The following is an 18,527-nucleotide window of genomic DNA, read 5'->3' on the forward strand; positions in this document are numbered from 1 at the left end:
TAGATGGGGTGTTAGGAACAAATTCTTTACCCTGAGAGTGGTGGAACAGGTTGCCCAGGGATGTGGAGGCCCCATCCCTGGAGATATTCAAGGTCAAACTCAGCAAGGTTCTGAGCAGCCTGGTCTAGTGATGATCCCTGCTTACCACAGTGGTGTTGGACTAGATGACGTTTGGAAGTCTCTTCCAACCTCAACATTCAATGAGTAAAAGAGGACCAGCTGAAATGACATTGTTGTTGGCTAATGGTTGCTTCCTACTCTCCCTGACACTTTTGCATATTTGTGGGTTTCTATGTAAATATGAAAAAGAATTGTTCAGAGCAATAAAAGATCTGATTTCATATTTCTACCTAGTGTGTACATACCTTTACTCATCCAAGTAATCCCTGGCAATGGACAGTATATCTGGGTATTCACCTAAACCCTTAAATAAAGCAAGCCTCTCCTTGAACCTTGCTTGTGGTTAGTCACTGCTTTGTTAGGCTTGACTTATCATAATGTTTTTTGTTCATACACTTCGTATCCAGAATACCATTTTAATGATCCTTAGGTTTAATTTTGTGCAAGTCAGGTGGCAGGGGGAGGTTGCTGCCTCTTTTTCATTGTCAATTCAGTTGCTCTCTTCTTTTAAAGCCCGTATCTACACACAAGTTAAAATCCCTTAGATCAAGAATCTGCTCATTTACAAAGATTATAATTGATTTTTTGGCCCTGTTTTTAATACTTTGCACTGTAAATGACATCCCAGTGGAGAATAATCATCATACAGATGTTTGAAACCTCCTTCCCACCGTGTATAGTAATTGAAGTCTATAAAGTGTCATCAGACTGCACGTTGTTTCTAATTAGTATGAGGCAGTTTCTCTTAGCTTCATATAGTTTCACTGGCCTCTTGCCTTCATTATTTTACCAGCTGGCTCTTAAATCTTGTCATTTGCTCCAATATCAGATGAAAAGCATGAGATTTTTCTGGGTGTTTCATAGGGTCTTGTTTTTCTTTTACCAAAAATACCAATTTTTGTATGGGTTGATGCTGGCTTTCCGAAGCTGTCAGTATGCTTTTAGCTCCAGCTGGCCAGGTTCTACTGTGACATCTTTTGAAAGACTCTTGATCTCCCATCATCAGGAGAAACATTAGTGCAACAATAAATTTCTCCCCTCATAAAAGGGCCTTTATCATAATGATCCTCATTTGTCTATTTTTCTGTAAAAAGGAACCTTTTTTTTGTGACAGCTTGATGGTTGGATGCTTATGGCAGACAGTTTCCCAGGGTATACTGGGACAATCAACAGTGGGATGGAAGAGGGCAGATAATTAGTTTCTTCTGTTGAATGGAGCTCAAAAATCTGTGTAAAATCATTAGGAAAAGAAGCTTTTCTGCTTGTTTCAGCTTCCCTGTGTGTACTCAGATCCAGGGCAAATCCCAAGATCCTTATTGAGGACTGGGGTGTGCCTCTCTCGGGTAAGCAAATGTCGCCTGGAGTAGTGTTCCTGTATTTCCTCATGTCTTGCTGCAAGCTCTTTTTGCCTTAAATCGTCTGGGAGGTTACAGGACTTTAAAAGCCAGGCAGTGGTGAAGACTTTGCAGGCCCTGGCTGAAATAAGAGCTAGCTCTTTTTGTGACAAGACTCTGAGGCAGGTTTCCTGAAATGATTTTTTTTAAGATGCCATTTGTATTTCTCTCTTTACATGTGGAGAATGCCTCCTCTGAATATTCAGACAGCACATTCAAAATCTGTTGTGATGTGTTGCTTACACAATTTCTTCTTTACTCCAGATGAGTGACATTCCAATAATGCAGAAGTCTGAAGTATAAATAATTACAGAACTCCTCCTTACTGGTTTCAGTGGAAAGTATACTTAATGCTAACAATATATATAACATTGCTTCATACTGGATACTCCAATGCAAAGCATGTGTAGAAGTAAACCTCTTTCTCACATGAATTAGCTGCTAATTGTGTAAGCTTAGGCAATGCTGAAACTGGTATGTGTTAGATCTGAGTTGATGTTTGTAGCTGAGTGCAGTGAGATGTTGCCTTCTGAAGTAAAAAGAGGTTATTTGCTACATTGCTGGTAAGTATTGCATTATTGGGGGATAACAACACAAAATAGAAATGTTGTAGTGAGACAGTGTCTTTTAGGGTTAAGAAATGGTGTCCTAGTTTGCATCTGGCCCCTTCACTGCAGTGTGAGGTCTAGTGGCAACAGCAAGCTGGTGCCAGGCCTGGAGAACACGATGTCTCTCTCCTCTCAACCAGCCTTTGGCAAAATTTCCAGCCTCTAATCTGCAGTTCAGACCTGGGTAAAACTTTCCACTTATCACAGTGCTTTGAACAACTAACCAGTGTGGTTCTGTGGTGCTTTGCCTGGGAGAAACCTGTCAACACCTTTTCTCTTCATTCTGTATTTAATGGAGATGTCAACATTGCTTAATGGAGGATGATGAAAAGGTATGTTTTGTAGCTCTGAACGTGGTGGTGTGTCCTGACAGCAGTGATGTCTCAGGCAGTGTTGTGCTAACGTTGTTATGTTGGCTCTGATGCCAATTCAGTCAGCACTAGCCCAGATATTCCTCTGCAGTGCTCTTCTGCAGTGCATAAATACACCCTCATACAAACACAAATTCAGAAGCATCTCAACTCCATAGCTATCGTTTATAATTATAGTGGAATTAAAATAGACTTGAGGCTTCAGTTGGCCACATGCCTCAGAACTGTTGCATTGCAGCAAAGGCTGCTCTGCTTTGAGAGCACAGCAATAATTACTGGGGACTCTATTTTAACAACCAGTGATGATTGTAAGGCACAGCCTCAAGGATATTGGGAGGGAGTTGGAAGCCTTGCACTTTTTCAAGGGATTAGATCTCTAAATGTTATCTGTGTGGGCTGCAAATTAGCAGCTCTCAAACTGTATGTCTGCAGGAAGCATGGCCTTGAGGAAGGTGCCTGCAGATTTTTGAGACATAACCATATGCTTTGAAGCCCTCCTGATCCAGGCAGGCTCCTAATAAATTCCTCTGGGTCTGTCTGTGTAGAGGAGGCAGAAATCTGACCTAATGATGTTTGGTTTTCCAGACTATTTTGGTGTTAACTTTTCAGCTTTAGCAGTAGGCTGTCAGAAGCTATAATTTGCATTTAACCTCTTTTTGAAGAAGGAATGATTGTGCTTGGTGTTTAAACATGAGAGGCTTGGAGCTTTGAAGTCCATGTTCTCTAGTTGTGGATGCAGTAGGAACAGTCTGAATTCCCATTGCAATGTTGTGTGATCAGATTGGAAAGAGCTTTCAAGTTTGTTTTATGCAATTGCTGGGTTACCTGTGTGCTGCTACATTCCTTAGAGTGGGGGGGAGGGAAATGAAATTGCCTAAGCAGCAAACAGCTGCTGTTTTAAACACTGTCCATAGCATTTGTAATAGATGCTGATCTAGTCCTGTTATGTAATTGATGTCATTTGGGAATAGCCCAAAGGGAGTGTTTATTTCTTGAGGCTGTTAACAGTGTTTGAAGTTCCTTTATCAGACACAGAGTAGGGAAAGATGCATTGATTTTTAATGCCCTCTGTTCTTCAAGTATTTTTTTTAATGAGTAATTATTGAAATACAATGCATTCACAGTTGAGAGCAAATATTTCACTGGGTTTTGCACATTCCAGGTATCTAGAATTCAGTCTTTAAGCACCAAGAGTTCCTCTAGTTCCTGAGATAATAGAGTGATTTAACATGCTTTTTCATTTTAAGTACATGAGTAATCCCATCTTTCTTCCCATTGACTTAGTTGGAGATATATATAAATACTCTTGGCCTTTCATGAACTGAATCTTATGAGCTTTCAGAACAATGTAAAATTATGTAAGCCACTGCTATAATTTTATATCATTTCTACACTCATCTGAAACCTTAAAGCAGTAGGGTTGATAAGGAAGCTGATAAAATTTTCCTGTTCATTTTTTGACCAGCTTAGAAGCTGTCTTGGGTGTTCTTTCAGTAGTAGCAAACCATGTCAACACCAGCAAAATCTGTTTTTTTCTGGTCTTGGGCCATTAACTTGCAGAAGAGATCTTGTTGCAAGCAAGAACAACTTATTGCATGATCTTTGAGCTTGGCTTCAAATTACAGACTTAGGCCAGCCACACTATCCGGACAATTCTGAAAGGTCACAAACAGTGATTTCAAAGCAGCTTAGAATGGATCTGATGTGTGTGATCTTCATCAAAGAAGTATTAGGCACTCCCAGAAGTCCCACAGTTATATGATCTTGTGACAGACCCAGAGGCAAATTTGGAGTTGTCAGCGGAACTGCCTTTGCAGCCTGCCAAGCAAACAGATGCTAATGCTAGATGAGCATCTACACCACTTGGCGTGGAACTCCTGTGACAGCCAGCAAGCCCTGTGTGTGACCTTAGCTTGCTGGTCCACTGCTGGGAGTCACAGAGGAGATGTCCAGTGATGTAGCTTATTTGGATCCTGTTGTCCAAGTAGATTTAAACACTGCCGTCTACCCTTGTGCATTAAGACTGAGAAAAGCAAATGCAGTTTGTTTTCTCTGTGCTAGTTCTACAGCCTCTGGATCCCTTCTGCTCTGAGAAGCCCCCATCTCTGCCAAGTATAGCAGATTACCATAAGTTGACGTAGCAGAGTATGAGCGTTGTTGGTCTGTGTGCTACTCTAATCCTATGAGTTGCAGTCACTGAGTGCATCTGCCTGATGACTCTGATTGTTTGGGAGCATTGTGACCAGCTGGCTTGGTGGGGCCAGTCCCTTTGAGGGTGACATTGCACTGTTTCCAAAAAATCATGTCTGTGTGTCTGTTCTCTTGAGAAATGTCCCTGGCTGGTGACAACCCCTGACCCATGCCAGTGGTATTTGGAGGAAAGCAATTTATCCCATCCAAAATTCTGCCAAGGTGGTTTGTTCTTAGCAATTTAAGAGTATGAATCATAGCACTACAAAGCTCAAGAACATCCTGGAGCTCTCCTTCGTTTACCAGTGCAGATATGGCTGTTGTGTCTCTGCTTTCCTTTTCAACACTGCACATGAAGACTCTGGCTGTAGTCCAGCTCCTAGCTCCAACCTTTTTATGATTTTAAAGATTATATCCCCCCTGCTTCACCCAAAAGCCTCCTCGCTGGGGCTTTTTCTTCCTTGGTACATGCTGTTGCAAGGTTTTGTTTGTTAAGGCTCCATCAATATGTTCATTTAGCAATGCGTATACTCACTTGAACTGAATACAGGAGCATCCAGGTCTCTAGACAAGTGATTAAGAGCTTTATTAAATAGAAATGTTTTGCTGAGCCACTGCTTGGATTATCTGTCCCTAAGTATGTGTATAATCAAAACTGTTTCTCTGATCTTGGATAAAAACTCTGGAGCATCTGTTTCATTTTTCTCTTTGTGTGAAATGGGAATGGTAACATTTCCTTACTGACTTCCTTGGGTTACTGGGGGTTTAATGCCCAGAAAGCACTTTGAACATGAGAACTGCTGTGACAGAATTACTGAGAGCTGTGCTTCTGGAATTTAATTGCTCTGTTAAGAGGAGGAAAAAAACACCCAAAAGCAGTTCAGAATCAGCTGGCAGTGAAATTCTGTTGAAGTTTGCATGTAATAGGGGGAAAATAATGTTCACATTGAAACTAGTTATTTAGGATTGTAGTTTGGATTTTGATGACTTTTCATTACTCTCTGGTATATTTTAAATTAGTGCTTTTCCTTTTAAAATTCTAAATATGGGTGGGATTCTTTTTTTATGTCCTTGTTTTAAAACAGCCTTTTGGCAACACTTGATGTCTTCTTATTGTAGGTCATGGCAATTATTATACACAAGCCTAATATCGCTTCTGATTAATTCTGTACAATTAGTCTATTGTGATAATTTTTTACACTTTCCATTTTTGGCATGTGTTTACTCCAAAGTGAAGGAAGAGGTTCAAGGTCTTTCTATGCTCTCAAGAAAATGCTGTTGCCTAGCATTTTTAGCACTTGGCAGCACCATTTCTAAGCTGTCTTTTGCTGGCAGCCAGGCTGTGCAGCTCCTCTGTGGGAAGTAACATGGAGCTGGGCAGAAGCTCCCAGCTCAGGCAGGCTACCTTCTGTGAGTACCAGTTTAAGCCCCATTCTGGAAACTGTAAATGCATAGAATATAGAATATAGAATAAACCAGGTTGGAAGAGGCCTTCAATAGGGTGATGGCCATGGTGATTTTTAATTTTTGGTTGGTAAGAGGAGTGGACTGGCAACATCAATGGTTGCATTTGGCGATCTTAAGGGTCTTTTACAGTTGTTGTGGTCCTGTGATCTCCTAATTGTGCTGATGTTTATAAAGAGGAGTGTTTCAAGCCTGTTGTTGAGCCCTTAGCTTAGATGACTGTCTCACCTGACAGTAAACCCAGACAAAAAAAGAAATGTCCAGCTGCCTTTATATTTTCCCCCTCATTTTTCATTTTTTCCAAGAAATCTCAGAAGAGTAGATTACTAGCATGTGCTACACAGTGTAAGCTGTCAAGAAGCTTTTAGGAGATGCAAAGTTTAGAAGCTTTCTCTGCATATTTTTATGCTAAAATATAGATTGATTTGCAGTGTTTTCTTAAAGTGTTGCTTGTAAGAATGGCTATAAGCAGTGTTACCAAATGGCTTTGATGTGCCAAAGGTGAAAGGTTTTCTAGTGAGTTTTCCAGTTTGTTCAGAGTGAGCAGGATGGAGGGATCAGTGCTTCCCAGGTTTACCTGCTTTGGAAATCTCCAGTGGCAGTGGAATCAGGGCTGGAATCATTCCTTGCATCACTTGTGGGTATACAGTGCCAGTCTCACAGCACTCAGAAGCTGCTGGGCTGCTGCAGGTGAGGGAGTACCACTGTTTGGGAGCCCCTAAATAGATATAAAAGGAATTGCAGCAAGCTTCTCATCAGTCCACTGAGTATTTCATGTTATGAAGGCACAAAGCAGTGCACTTAGTCACTTCAGCAAGTGTAATAGTAACATTAATTAGGCATTCTGCAGAACTAACAACTGAAGCTTGGCAAAGTCTCACAGATCTAAGCAGGTCACCTTGAACATGAAGAAACTGAAGTACATGTAAACTCTAGCCAAAGTTTTCAGAAGTGTGTCCTAATTTCCAGCGACACCACATCTGACGTGTTCCTTGACCTTATTTACTACTGCAACAGTGGGAAACTTTCCATTTACCTCAGTGGGCAGAGGGTCAGGTTTCTTTGGCCTCTTTTCCTGGAGGCTTTGTACTCTACAGGAGGGATATGGGTGCCCAAAACCTCTGAAGGCTTTGAGCTTTCAAATTAGGAATCAAATTGGGGGTGGGGAGTGCCACTTTATGAGACAGTGAATTTCAATGACTTGTATTCAATATGAAGTGGGGTATTTTTAGCATGAAGCACAGAACCCAGAGAATCTATTTTATGTATTTGTCCTGCAGGCAAATTTTTTTTTTGTTTCAGATTGTGCTCCAGGAGTTGGGTAATTTTCTGATTTTCTAATTTGAGGAATACAGCTAGAAATCAGCATGTGATTAAAAAGCTGTTGAAAATGTTTTCTAAGCTCTTAAATGCATATAAATATATTGGAGAAAAAAGCCAGCTCTATTAAAGCTCAAGGCTAGAAACAGCAAATCAGAGCAGTCATAGGTGCTCACAGAGGGGGTGCACATTTTGGATTTGGATTTTAGATTCTCTTCCAAATACATTCTCTTTTAGAGTGAAACTGAACTTAATTCAGATATTCTGAATGGGAAGGTGCTTTCCTTGGTCCCTGAGGACATAGAAATGCATGGACCTGTGAAAGTCAGCAGTATTATGATAGTCTCATTATCAGCCAGGGCTGATGCTGAGTTGGCTTTCTGGTGCATTGGCTTTTAGCATTAGATTTCTCACACAGCCAAAGTGGGCAGTGTGAGCTTTGCTTTGTGTTTACCTGATTTTTGAGGGGTAGTTTCTAGTGTCATGCAACCCCAAAATGAATGCATGTTGCAGAGTCTGCTGCTTCAAGTAGGAATTTTTCCATTGTGAAGGATCTCTCTGCCAGCTGTTTCAGAAAAGGATTCCTCTGAGCCTCGTATCTTTGAGGTTTTGTGTACCCTGTTTCTTAGCTGCTTGTGGGAACCTTTGAAACTTCTGCTTTAAAAGTAGCAGGCTTTTTCTTTCCACCCATTATGTTTTCTCACCTCCTTTTTTTGTTGTCCAGGTCTCAACTAAATTCTGACAACAGAGCTTGCTGTAATGACCCTCCTTTCACACAAGACACTGTAATACTGCCCCTCTTTTATCTACCATTTATCCTTTTGTTTTATGGCTCTCTTTGTTGCAAGCTTCTTTGTTGTTACTTCCAGATTATGTTCCTCAGGGACTTTTCGTATCAGTGTGACTGAACATTGCTTGCAGCCATGCCAGATTGTGCTGTGATCTTATTGGATTTCACAAACCAAGGTTAGGCCAGGTCAGAACTTGGTTGAAATAACGTAGACTACAAGATTGCCTGCTGGCCACTGGGAACACACACACAACAAAACCCCGACCTAGATGCTGATTCAGTCAGCTCAGACTGACTGTGTTGCCATGCTTATTGTGGTGGATGTGATATAAAGAAGTTCTGACCTGTTCTGGCTGGTAGGATTTCATACTGGGTTGTGGATTTTTTGTTGTTGTTGTTGTTGGGTTGGGTTTTTTTCCCTAGCAAAATAAAAGTACTGATCTTAATTCCAGTGTTCTGGCTCTTTCCAAATCCTTTAATTCTCCATCAGGATTACACTGCAATTCAGTAGAATATTATATTCTCTGATCTTCTTTTCCTTGTACCATTGCATGATGGTTTTTGCCCTCAAAATTGCTACTGCTGTCCAAACCCCTGCATTTCTGTATTGGGTGAAATAGGTTTGAAATTTTCTTTGCTTTCCTGGTTCATAGGATGGTTTAGGTTGGAAGAAACCTTCAAGATCATTTAGTTCCAACCCCCCTGCCACGGGCAGGGAGACCTTAACACTAGACCAGTTTGCTCAAGGCCTCATTCAGTCTGTCCTTGAGCACCTCCAGGGAGAGGGCATCCACCACCTCCCTGGGAAACCTGTTCCAGAGTCTCACCACCTTCACTGTAAAGAATTTCTTCCTAATATCCAGCCTGAATCTCCCTTCTTGAAGCTTTTATCCATTCCCTCTTATTCTATCACTACAAGCCCTTGTAAATAGTCTCTTCCCAGCTTTTTCCCAGGCCCTCTTCATGTACTGGAAGGCTGTTCTAAGATCTCCCCGGAGCCTTCTCTTCTCCAGGCTGATCTGCCCCAACTCTGCCTGTCCCCTTAAGGGATGTGCTCCAGCCCTTTGATCATCTCCCTGGCCTCTTTTGGACCCGCTCCAGCAGCTTGATGTCCTTCTTATGCTGGGGATGCTGGATGCAGTACTACAGGTGGGTCTCAAAGGGCAGAGTAGAGGGAGAGAATCTTCTAGAGCAAAATAAAGTATACCAGGGCCTTCACATGAAAGGCCCCAGAAAGGTACGAATTGCTAGTAAAAGTAACATACAGTAATTTATAGTTGAGCTTTCCTTAGAGTTGTTTGAGGTTTCTGACCAAAAAGTCAGAATGAGTAAGTACAATCAGACTTTGCTTTAGTGAGTGCAGACTAGGTGCAAAATGGCCTACAGTTGTGCTTGAGTGCCCCAAAATAGTTATAGGGATAAGGGTTTTCAAATTATTCTAAAGATATTTGGACCTCCTTGTGTCATATAGGAATAAGCTATACAAAACCTTTGGGAAAAAAGCTGTTAAGAGGCTAGAAAGTGAACACCCAAAAGTATGGGGTGGGATGGAACAAAGGTCAGTACACAGCAAGCCTGGGGGGAGAGCTGCTGGAAGGTTCATTTGCCTGCATCTGTGCTGGAGCAGTACTCATGGAGTTGAGGGAAGAGCAGTACAATCAGCTAGACATATCTTGATGTGCACAGATGTACAATGATAGACTTAGATCTCTGAGAAAAGCTGAGTATCTAGCTAAGCAGCAGCTGTTGGGTTCAGCATAGCCATTAAGCACATTTGAAAACTGTAAATTGTGAAGCTGCAGAGGAATTTGTTCATGTGGTACAAAAGGACAGAGGTGACTAGGAGTCAGAGAATGAAATAATTCAGCCTGGATCAGGAAAAACTTGCTGTCAGTTTAAGCTTGAGGAGTAATGTGATGTCCTTCTGTGAATATGCAAAATTAGTCTGGGGAATGAGGTCTGTAATGTGCTGTATGTCCTGGAACAATTTGTCGTGGCTGGATGTGGAACAGAGGACCAGGTGTGTACCCCCTGGAGTATTTTCATCTTTTGGTGGGTTTTGGTTAGCTTTTCTCAGTCAACAACTGTAAAGTGTTGAGCAGTGTGACTTTTAAATTCAAGTTTGTATGCATTTCTGCACTGACAAAATGGGTAATTTAAAAATGAAGTAGGGAGATTAATATTGGATAAAAAAATTGGGGTTTGTAATCTGAGTGGAAATATTTGCCCATTGGCACCGAGGTTATCCATAATTGTTCTTAAAAGGTAAATTATCTCTGCCTCTCATAATCCTCATTGTTAGTGCAAAGCTTGGCATTGACAGCAGAGATATGAGGGGCGTAGTGCAGAAGAAGGCTGGAAGGAGTCTTTCATCTCTGCCATCCCTTACCAGGGGCTTACTCTACATACAAATTCATCAACTCTTCCATTGTGGAGCATTTATATATCCTGGAGAGGGTGAAATCTGGTAGTTAATTGCTCTGTACGCTCAGGGGGCCATTCTCCAATGGAAGAATCTGCAGGATGGGACTGTAGTGCCTGATGTTGCTACAGCATTAATAAATATGTTGGGGAATGTTCTGCAGAAGGGTATGAAGAGCTTTGTTGATTGATTCTGTTCCTTCCTCCTCTGTCTTAGGGAGAGCCAGCCTGGCTAATCTTTTTTTTATGAAAACAGCATGACTAATACTCTCCTGCTGAACAGATATGCTGGATGAGATTTTTTTTTCCCTGGCTGTTGCTTTCAACTGTTATTTACGGGATCAATAAAAGTGATTTTCCAATTCAAGGATAATTTTTTTTAACCAACAAGCTGCATAGCCTCTAAGGTTGTAATATTGGATCTGCTCTTTTTCAGAACAAGTTATTTTTAAAATGATAGGTAGGCTGCAGTTCAGAATTAGTTTTTCTAACAGAAAGGAGGGATGTATCTGGAAGAAACGCTTTGTGGGGGAGAGCATTTTGCCTCAGAACGACATCATTGCACACTCCCTACAGATCCTGAATGTCTTAGCTGCTTTTCTTTAAGCAATAATCACTTCATGCAATATTTTAATGACAAATGCAATATAATAACAGAATGCAGAGCTGGTTTATTATAACCCTGATTCAGTTACCATGGACTCTACTGCTCTGCCAAGTGCAGTGTAATATTTTTGTGTCCATTGTGAATGTAAAGAAGAGTATTTCTTGCCATTGTGGAAGTATTCCAGGCCAATAGCAAGTGCATTTGAATTTGCATGTGTGGATACCATTTATTCCTTTTGAATAGTTATTTTATCTGGTTCTTTTGTGACCTGTTGAGAAAATCATGTGTTACACATATGCGCACATAGACACAAACACACCTGTATTTTAATGCATATCACATTCTCCCTTGAGTCTCCATTCTAAAAGGACTGTCACTGAGTCTTCTGGAGTTCTGCCTTTGTGGTGAGATACAGCTTTAAATAAGCAAAATCATTCAGTTATCATTTTATAAGCAGGAGCTCACACCTACTATCAGCATGAATTTTGCATGATAAGAATAAAATAGTCAAGAAGTGTTCTTCCACTGGAAGCACTAGAAATGAACTTTACATGCCAGGGAAGTTGATTAGATTAAAAACAAACAAACAACCTCCCCACACCATTTTTTTAGATCAAGCTTCAACCCATCCAAGCCCCATGCCAACCATAAACAGAGTTTCTCTACTCTTCATGTATTCTAAGAAGCTTAGAGCTTTTGGAGTGCTGACCTATAAAATTGACATGCTTTATGTGGAAGCCCACATAAAAATCAAATACCATTAACTTGGAGAAGATTTGGGTTCAGACCCAAACTACTGTAAGTTGTCATGTCCCATTTTTTCTCAGGCATTCATACATTTTATTCAGTAAAAAAGCAAACTGCATCCCCACTTTACAATTCCTCTTACTTCCTTTACATGTATAGTGTGTGGAGGACAAAAGAGGAGAGTTTGGTTGATTGGTTTTGTTGTTGGTTGTTTAGTTTTGTTTTTTTTTTTTTTCCACAGAACTGTTTGATGGTGAAAATTTTATTAAAAAAATTAGGGTAAACTTTTTTCCTTTTTTCAGTTGGTGAATTGTTTATAACATTCCAGTAAGAATCTAGCTTTGGATGGCTGTGTTGCTGATGAGAGCAACTGGCAATAGAAGCTGCTAGTTTATTAAAAGAATAATAGGAACAGATGTTTTCAGTTCATAAAATGTATCAAGTAAGTGGTACATCCACTTGTTATTTCTGTTCCTTTGAATTTTAGTGAATTCATCTGGGGCTAGGTTTTCAAAAGAGCTTAGCCCACTGTCGCCTCATTGTTCTCAGTGTAAACTGATGGATGATGAACGTGTTTGAAAACCACAGCTTTTTGTGCCTGAAGGGGAGCTGCTATCTACTGATGCTTCTAAAAATCTGGCCCATGTTTCTGATGAGTGAATACTGATCATTATAGAGGATTCATATGGGCAATCTCTGAGTAATACCCTGCATTTGTCTGTGATTGTGTATATGATGGCTTCTTAATTTGCACTAGGCATTTTGATTTAAATTATGCTAATAGCATAGGATTAACCATGGATTATGATTCTAGCATTTACTGTCACAAAAACAGAACTAGTTTCTTTGCTCCCTTCTCATCCTGATGTAGAGCAATTTGTACAGAAGGCTGGCCTCAGGTTTTGCTGAGGTTTCTTGTTTAAGCTGATGCCATTGCTTAGAGAAGATGAGTTGCTGAAAATTAGAAAAAGAAGAGACTGGAATCTTTTTATCTTTTGGTGACACATTTCTATGGTGCTGACATGGTTTATCCAAAACAAGGATTGAACGTGCTCTTGCCAGCATTGCACAGCGTGCAGTTCTGGTTTTGCCTTCATTCCTCAGTGGCAGGACAGGCTACATGTACTTTGCTTGTGCTCTCTTGTCTCAAACACATATTTGAGAAAACTAGTGCTAGAGGTTTATATGAAAACCTTCATAAAGGGTGGAGAGTAAATAATACATGCAGCAGGGCTGAGATACTACATTGGTCCTTGCTAGAGGAATAGCAGGAGGCCAGTGCTGTTGCTATCTCCAGTACTGAAAAAAAGCTCTGTAGCAGCCTGAAATTGCTCTTCTTGAAGCACAACCTCTCCAGAGATCTCCTCCACTCCAAAACTGCAGCTGTGCTGGAAACACAAATTTGCCTTGTTATGTTTGCACTTGTTTCATTGTGTAGCAACCTCGGATGGTAATGGCATGCAGCCTGTTTGCATTAGTGACTTGCTGTTGAATTCATCTGTATTCCTTCAAACCCCTCATTTGTTGCGTTTTTTTGTGGAGTGCTTGATACTTCTGATGGCTTTGTGTTCTAGTAGCAGTCTAACATTTGCCTTTTTGTCTTTTTCTTCCTCCAGCTGATATTATTTCTACAGTTGAGTTCAACCACACTGGAGAACTGCTGGCTACTGGTGACAAGGGAGGTCGGGTTGTTATATTCCAAAGGGAACCTGAGGTATGTGAGTTACCAATATAGTCCTTAACAGCTTGCTAAAGCTTGGCTTTAATTTTAATACTTTAATTGGATCTAACTGAAAAGGACTTGGTTATAGTCTCAAGATTCAGTAAAAGAGAATGTGACCTCTTTGGAGGGAAAGTGGAAGAGGGTAAGCATCTTTTACTTGGAATTTTGCTGTCCCAAACAAAAATGCTTCAGAGCTCCAAAATTTCAGCATAATAACAGATAACATTTTTTTGTTTGTTTCTTTTACTTCTTGTTTTAATAGCTTTTGCCTGTTCATTAGAACCATTCAATTTAAAACAATGCATTTGCTGTGTTACCTCTGTGTTTCACTTTTAAACCCAGTCCATCTATTTTGTACAAAGTCTTCCTGGATAATTGACCCTTCAAAAAATGTTTGTCTTTTATTAAATGTTGCTCCAACATACTTACAGGAAATGTAATTCCTGTAGAAGCAAATCTATCAATCTCATGTTTTAAATGAGAAATTAAATTATACTTTCAATATTTTTATATTTATAAGGCTACTTAAACACCTTTCCTAAGAGATGGAACTATATTGCCATCATAAACAACACTTTTGTTGGTCTTATTCTCCACAGAGTAAAAATGAGCCTTACAATCAGGGGGAGTACAATGTTTACAGCACTTTCCAGAGCCATGAACCTGAATTTGATTATTTGAAGAGCTTGGAGATTGAAGAAAAAATAAACAAGATCAAGTGGTTACCACAGCAAAATGCAGCTCACTCACTTTTATCAACAAATGGTAAGATGGATGAGCATTTATAGGACGTATCAGCATTTTGCTCGTGTGAGTTTTGCTGCTGACTGTATACATTTGTTCATTTTAATCTAGTCTTTTCGTAATTTCCTTTTCCATGGTTTACCAGGACTGTCAAACTGGCTCTCATAGCTGTTATTTATGTATTTTATTCACAGTCACAGGGTTTTTCCTATTGACTGTCCATAGACATTTAGAGAGTTATCCATTTTTGCTATTAACATGCAGTGCTACTCTGAAATGACTTTTAAGCCAAAGGCATCACCTTACTCGGCAGCTGCATTTCACTGAGGGTGTACAATTTTGTCTGCTGTATTTGTCAGAATTTTCATTCTTTGTAGATATGTAAATGCATGTAGGTGAGAGAGATGAATTTCTTTTTTTCCTTTTCATTCATTATCATCAGAATGGTTTATTTAAGTTCTAAAGAGCTACACAAGTCTTTGGAAGGCAGTAGAATGCTAATAAGAAATTGATACTGACTCATCTTTCTAACATGCTTAAGGCCTATTGATTAAAAAAAATACAGCATTATTGCTCAGAGGGGTTATGGAGATGTGGCATAGTGGGAAGAAACTGAATGGAGTCTAACATGCATAGGTGTCATTTAGGAAGCATTTGGACGCCCACAGCCATTATTACTGCTCTTGGTACCTGAATGTAAAACTTAAATCACATTGTAATCAGAAAAGAATTTTTCTGTTAGAAATTTAAGCATAAACTGAGTAGAAATTTGAGTGGGTCCAGAGGCAGCCACAAAGATGATCTGAGGGGTGGAGTGCCTTCCCTGTGGGGACAGGCTGTGAGAATTGGGGCTGTTTGGCCTGGAGAACAGGAAGACTTTTCAGGGACCTTTCAGGGACTTCAGTGAGACTTTTGGGCAGCATTCCAATACCTGTAGGGGGGCTACAAGAAAGTCAAGTAGGCACTGTTTACAAAGACTTGTAGTGATAGGGTGAGAGGGAATGGATTGAAGCTTGAGGAGGGTAGATTTAGACTGGATGTTAGGAATAAATTCTTTACAGTGAGGGTGGCGAGACACTGGAACAGGTTTTCCAGGGAGATTTTGGGTGCTCCGTCTCTGGAGGTGTTCAAGGCCAGGCTGGATGAGGCCTTGAGCAACCTGGGCTGGTGGAAGGTGGCCCTGCCCATGCCAGGGGGGTTAGAACTAGATGATCTTTGAGGTCCATTCCAACTCAAACCATTCTATGAATCTGTGAATAAATGGGAGTCACTGAATAGCGTGAAGAATAGTGTGATCTCACTTTTGGGAACTAGCGGTTTAGGAGGAAGTGATTACTTCTAGTTAATATTTGTAGCAATAAATAATAGTTAGTGTTTTGCTGTCTGGTAGTTTAGGGTCTAAAGCACAATATGGTCAAATAAGTGAGAACTGTGGAACATCATCCATTCTTCAACTGTGGAACATCATCCATTCTTCCCACAGGAACAGGTGTACGGTGCCCATTGCATTTGCTGGAAGGGACATCACTCTGTACAGGGACATGAGGGGAGAGTCCATCTAAATCTTACTCTCAATATGAGACTTGACAGGTCTGCATCTGCCAAAATCTGTTTCCATTCTTCTAAGGAGGACTTTAGTCTCAGACTGTCTCTGCACAGGTCACCTCTCTGAGGGGATCTTGGTTCCTTTCCAGTTCACACATTACCAACAAGTCACCAGCAGCATCTGATTGCAGCATCTTAATTAGCAGATGCAGAAGGAAATCACAAAGGCCTTTGAATCCCACTGTGGATTTGCAGTGCTTGCAGTTTGCACTGTAAACTGAAGTGATTTTGTAGTAGAATAATACATTATTAGTATTCATTGGTATCTCTTGTACCAGAATATATTGGGGCCACTTCCAATGTGAGCTACATTGAGTAGATGAGAATCGGACCCATACAAATCCTTTCATCTGAGGATTTCAGACTGCTTACTAGACATTAATTAATTTAGACTGCACAACACCCTTGAGAATGAGAGAATACTGAACCTCATGGAGATGTTTCTATATTTTGTGAAATATAAGCATGCTCAGAATTTCTAGGGAGGTTTTAAAGTCCAGAGGTAGATTAAGGAGAAGAAAACCAACACATGTGATGCCCTTAACTGCAAATCAAATATTTTCTACTCAGGAAAGGGATAGTTTTATTAATAGCAGTCAAGTCCAGCAATGGAGAATTATTTATGCTTTTGCTTGTAATTGATTTTCTAATTGCTGTTTTTATACATTTTAAGAAAAGGAGGAATGCACTACTTACATGGAATAAAACCCCAAGTGTGACACACCCTATATGAATTGTTGGTAATTAATGACTGATACAGATAAGAGGTATAGAATATTTAAATGGAGATTTTTAGTTGCAGATTGTACTAATCTCTTGTTCTGTAGATTGTTCACTTGTAATATTTTTATTGCTTGAAAATTAGCACATCAGTATCATTAGGAAAGGCATGAAAGTAAAGGCACTCAGAATGGTGGAGGGACGGATTTTGAAACACAAGAGGTCTAAGTCAAAGGTGCTGTAGATATTCAAAGGAATTCATGCATTTGTATATCCTGCCCTTGAAATGATTTTTACTAGCTTTTGAAAGAAATGTTTGGATCAGCCACATTGGGGGAGGAATTATGCTCTGCTGTGTGCTTGGAGAAGGAGGGATAAAGAAGGAAAGTGGGATGAAATCAGAAGGAAAGGTTAATGAAAGCTGTGGTGGCAGCTGAAGCGCAGAAGCTTTGGAAAGGTTTTGACTGCTCCATGAACAGATGAGTGCAACAACCATTATGGATGGATTTTTCCACAGAAGGGTTGGCATTAATTTTTCAGCTCAGGGAATGGTAGCGTTGGCAGGTTGGGTGCACAAGCAGTGTGGGAGAGGACCATCAATGTCAAGGAAATCTGCAACTTCAGCTACTACTAAACCAAACTCCCCCTGAAATGTTTAAAACTTCAAGTTGTTGGCTTCAGAGGCTCTTTGCTAATGAGAGGCATCCTTATTCTATCATCATATGCTTCACCCATCGTGGAAGAGTGAGAGATTAGATTTAATTCCATTCCGTGCATTTAATTCTATTCCTACCCTTGCAGCACAATTCTTTCAGATTTTATTTTTTCTCATTTTCTGGATGTTCAGAGTTAAATAATCCAGACTGTTTGGTTAATCAAAGTGTAGAAACTTCTTTAAGGAATATATTGTGAAAGGTGTGTAACCCCATTCAGAATTCCTGTGCTGACAGTTGTTTTGTCTTTTCTCCTAAAGATAAAACAATCAAGTTATGGAAAATTACTGAAAGAGATAAGAGACCAGAGGGGTACAACTTAAAAGATGAAGAAGGGAAACTTAAAGATCTTTCTACAGTAACATCACTGCAGGTAAGCTGTTGCCTTTGACAAAATCCAATTGTTTCTGTACTCAGGTGGTAGCCATGGGTACGAACTCAGTTAGGTACCTAATGCTAAGCACATATAAGATTATTCTCATTTAACTTTTAGCTGACTGATAGTGGCCTTGAATCTGTCCTACATTTTCAAGTCACAACTGCTGTGTGATAGAGTGACCAACACAAACCTGGTTAGAGAGCTTATGTCAGTTTTATTCTTCCTCATAAAACTCCCTCAGTGTGACTTAATGTGCATTCACACTTAATTCTTTAGTCTGGTGTGCTGGAAGCATTCTACTTGTAATTAATACTAAACAGTGTTATTGCCTTCAAAGGAACTGAGTTAAAGACACTACACCAAATTTCAGTCTTGTCTTTATTACAGTAGTATGAATGAATTATCTCCTGTCTGAAGAGTGGGATTGCAATTGTCTGTGCTCCAGTGCCCATGAAGTTCTGCATTGCTGAACAGATGCAGTCATGGAATTCGTATAAGCATGTATGATAATTTAATAGATATTTGCTGTCAGACTTTAATGGCTGAATTCACTCCAGGAGTTTTGGCAAAAGTGGTTCAAGGTTAGAACTGGAAGGCTTTGTTGCATTAAC

The 18,527-nt window shown here is 40.1% G+C and overlaps 1 protein-coding gene across 8 annotated transcripts in view; it reads left to right on the forward strand.

The window, feature by feature from the left end:
• The window catches only part of PPP2R2C (protein phosphatase 2 regulatory subunit Bgamma), a 154,061-nt gene that overhangs the window by 94,291 nt on the left and 41,243 nt on the right, over positions 1 to 18,527 (forward strand). For all 8 annotated transcript variants that reach the window (XM_054172456.1, XM_054172462.1, XM_054172457.1 and 5 more), the window contains 3 exons: positions 13,649 to 13,746; positions 14,355 to 14,520; positions 17,798 to 17,910. In XM_054172456.1, the coding sequence (XP_054028431.1) occupies positions 13,649 to 13,746; positions 14,355 to 14,520; positions 17,798 to 17,910 (377 nt within the window). The remainder of the gene's footprint in view (positions 1 to 13,648; positions 13,747 to 14,354; positions 14,521 to 17,797; positions 17,911 to 18,527) is intronic.

The sequence above is a fragment of the Dryobates pubescens genome, chromosome 23 (genome assembly GCF_014839835.1).
Source record: "Dryobates pubescens isolate bDryPub1 chromosome 23, bDryPub1.pri, whole genome shotgun sequence".
NCBI lineage: Eukaryota > Metazoa > Chordata > Aves > Piciformes > Picidae > Dryobates > Dryobates pubescens.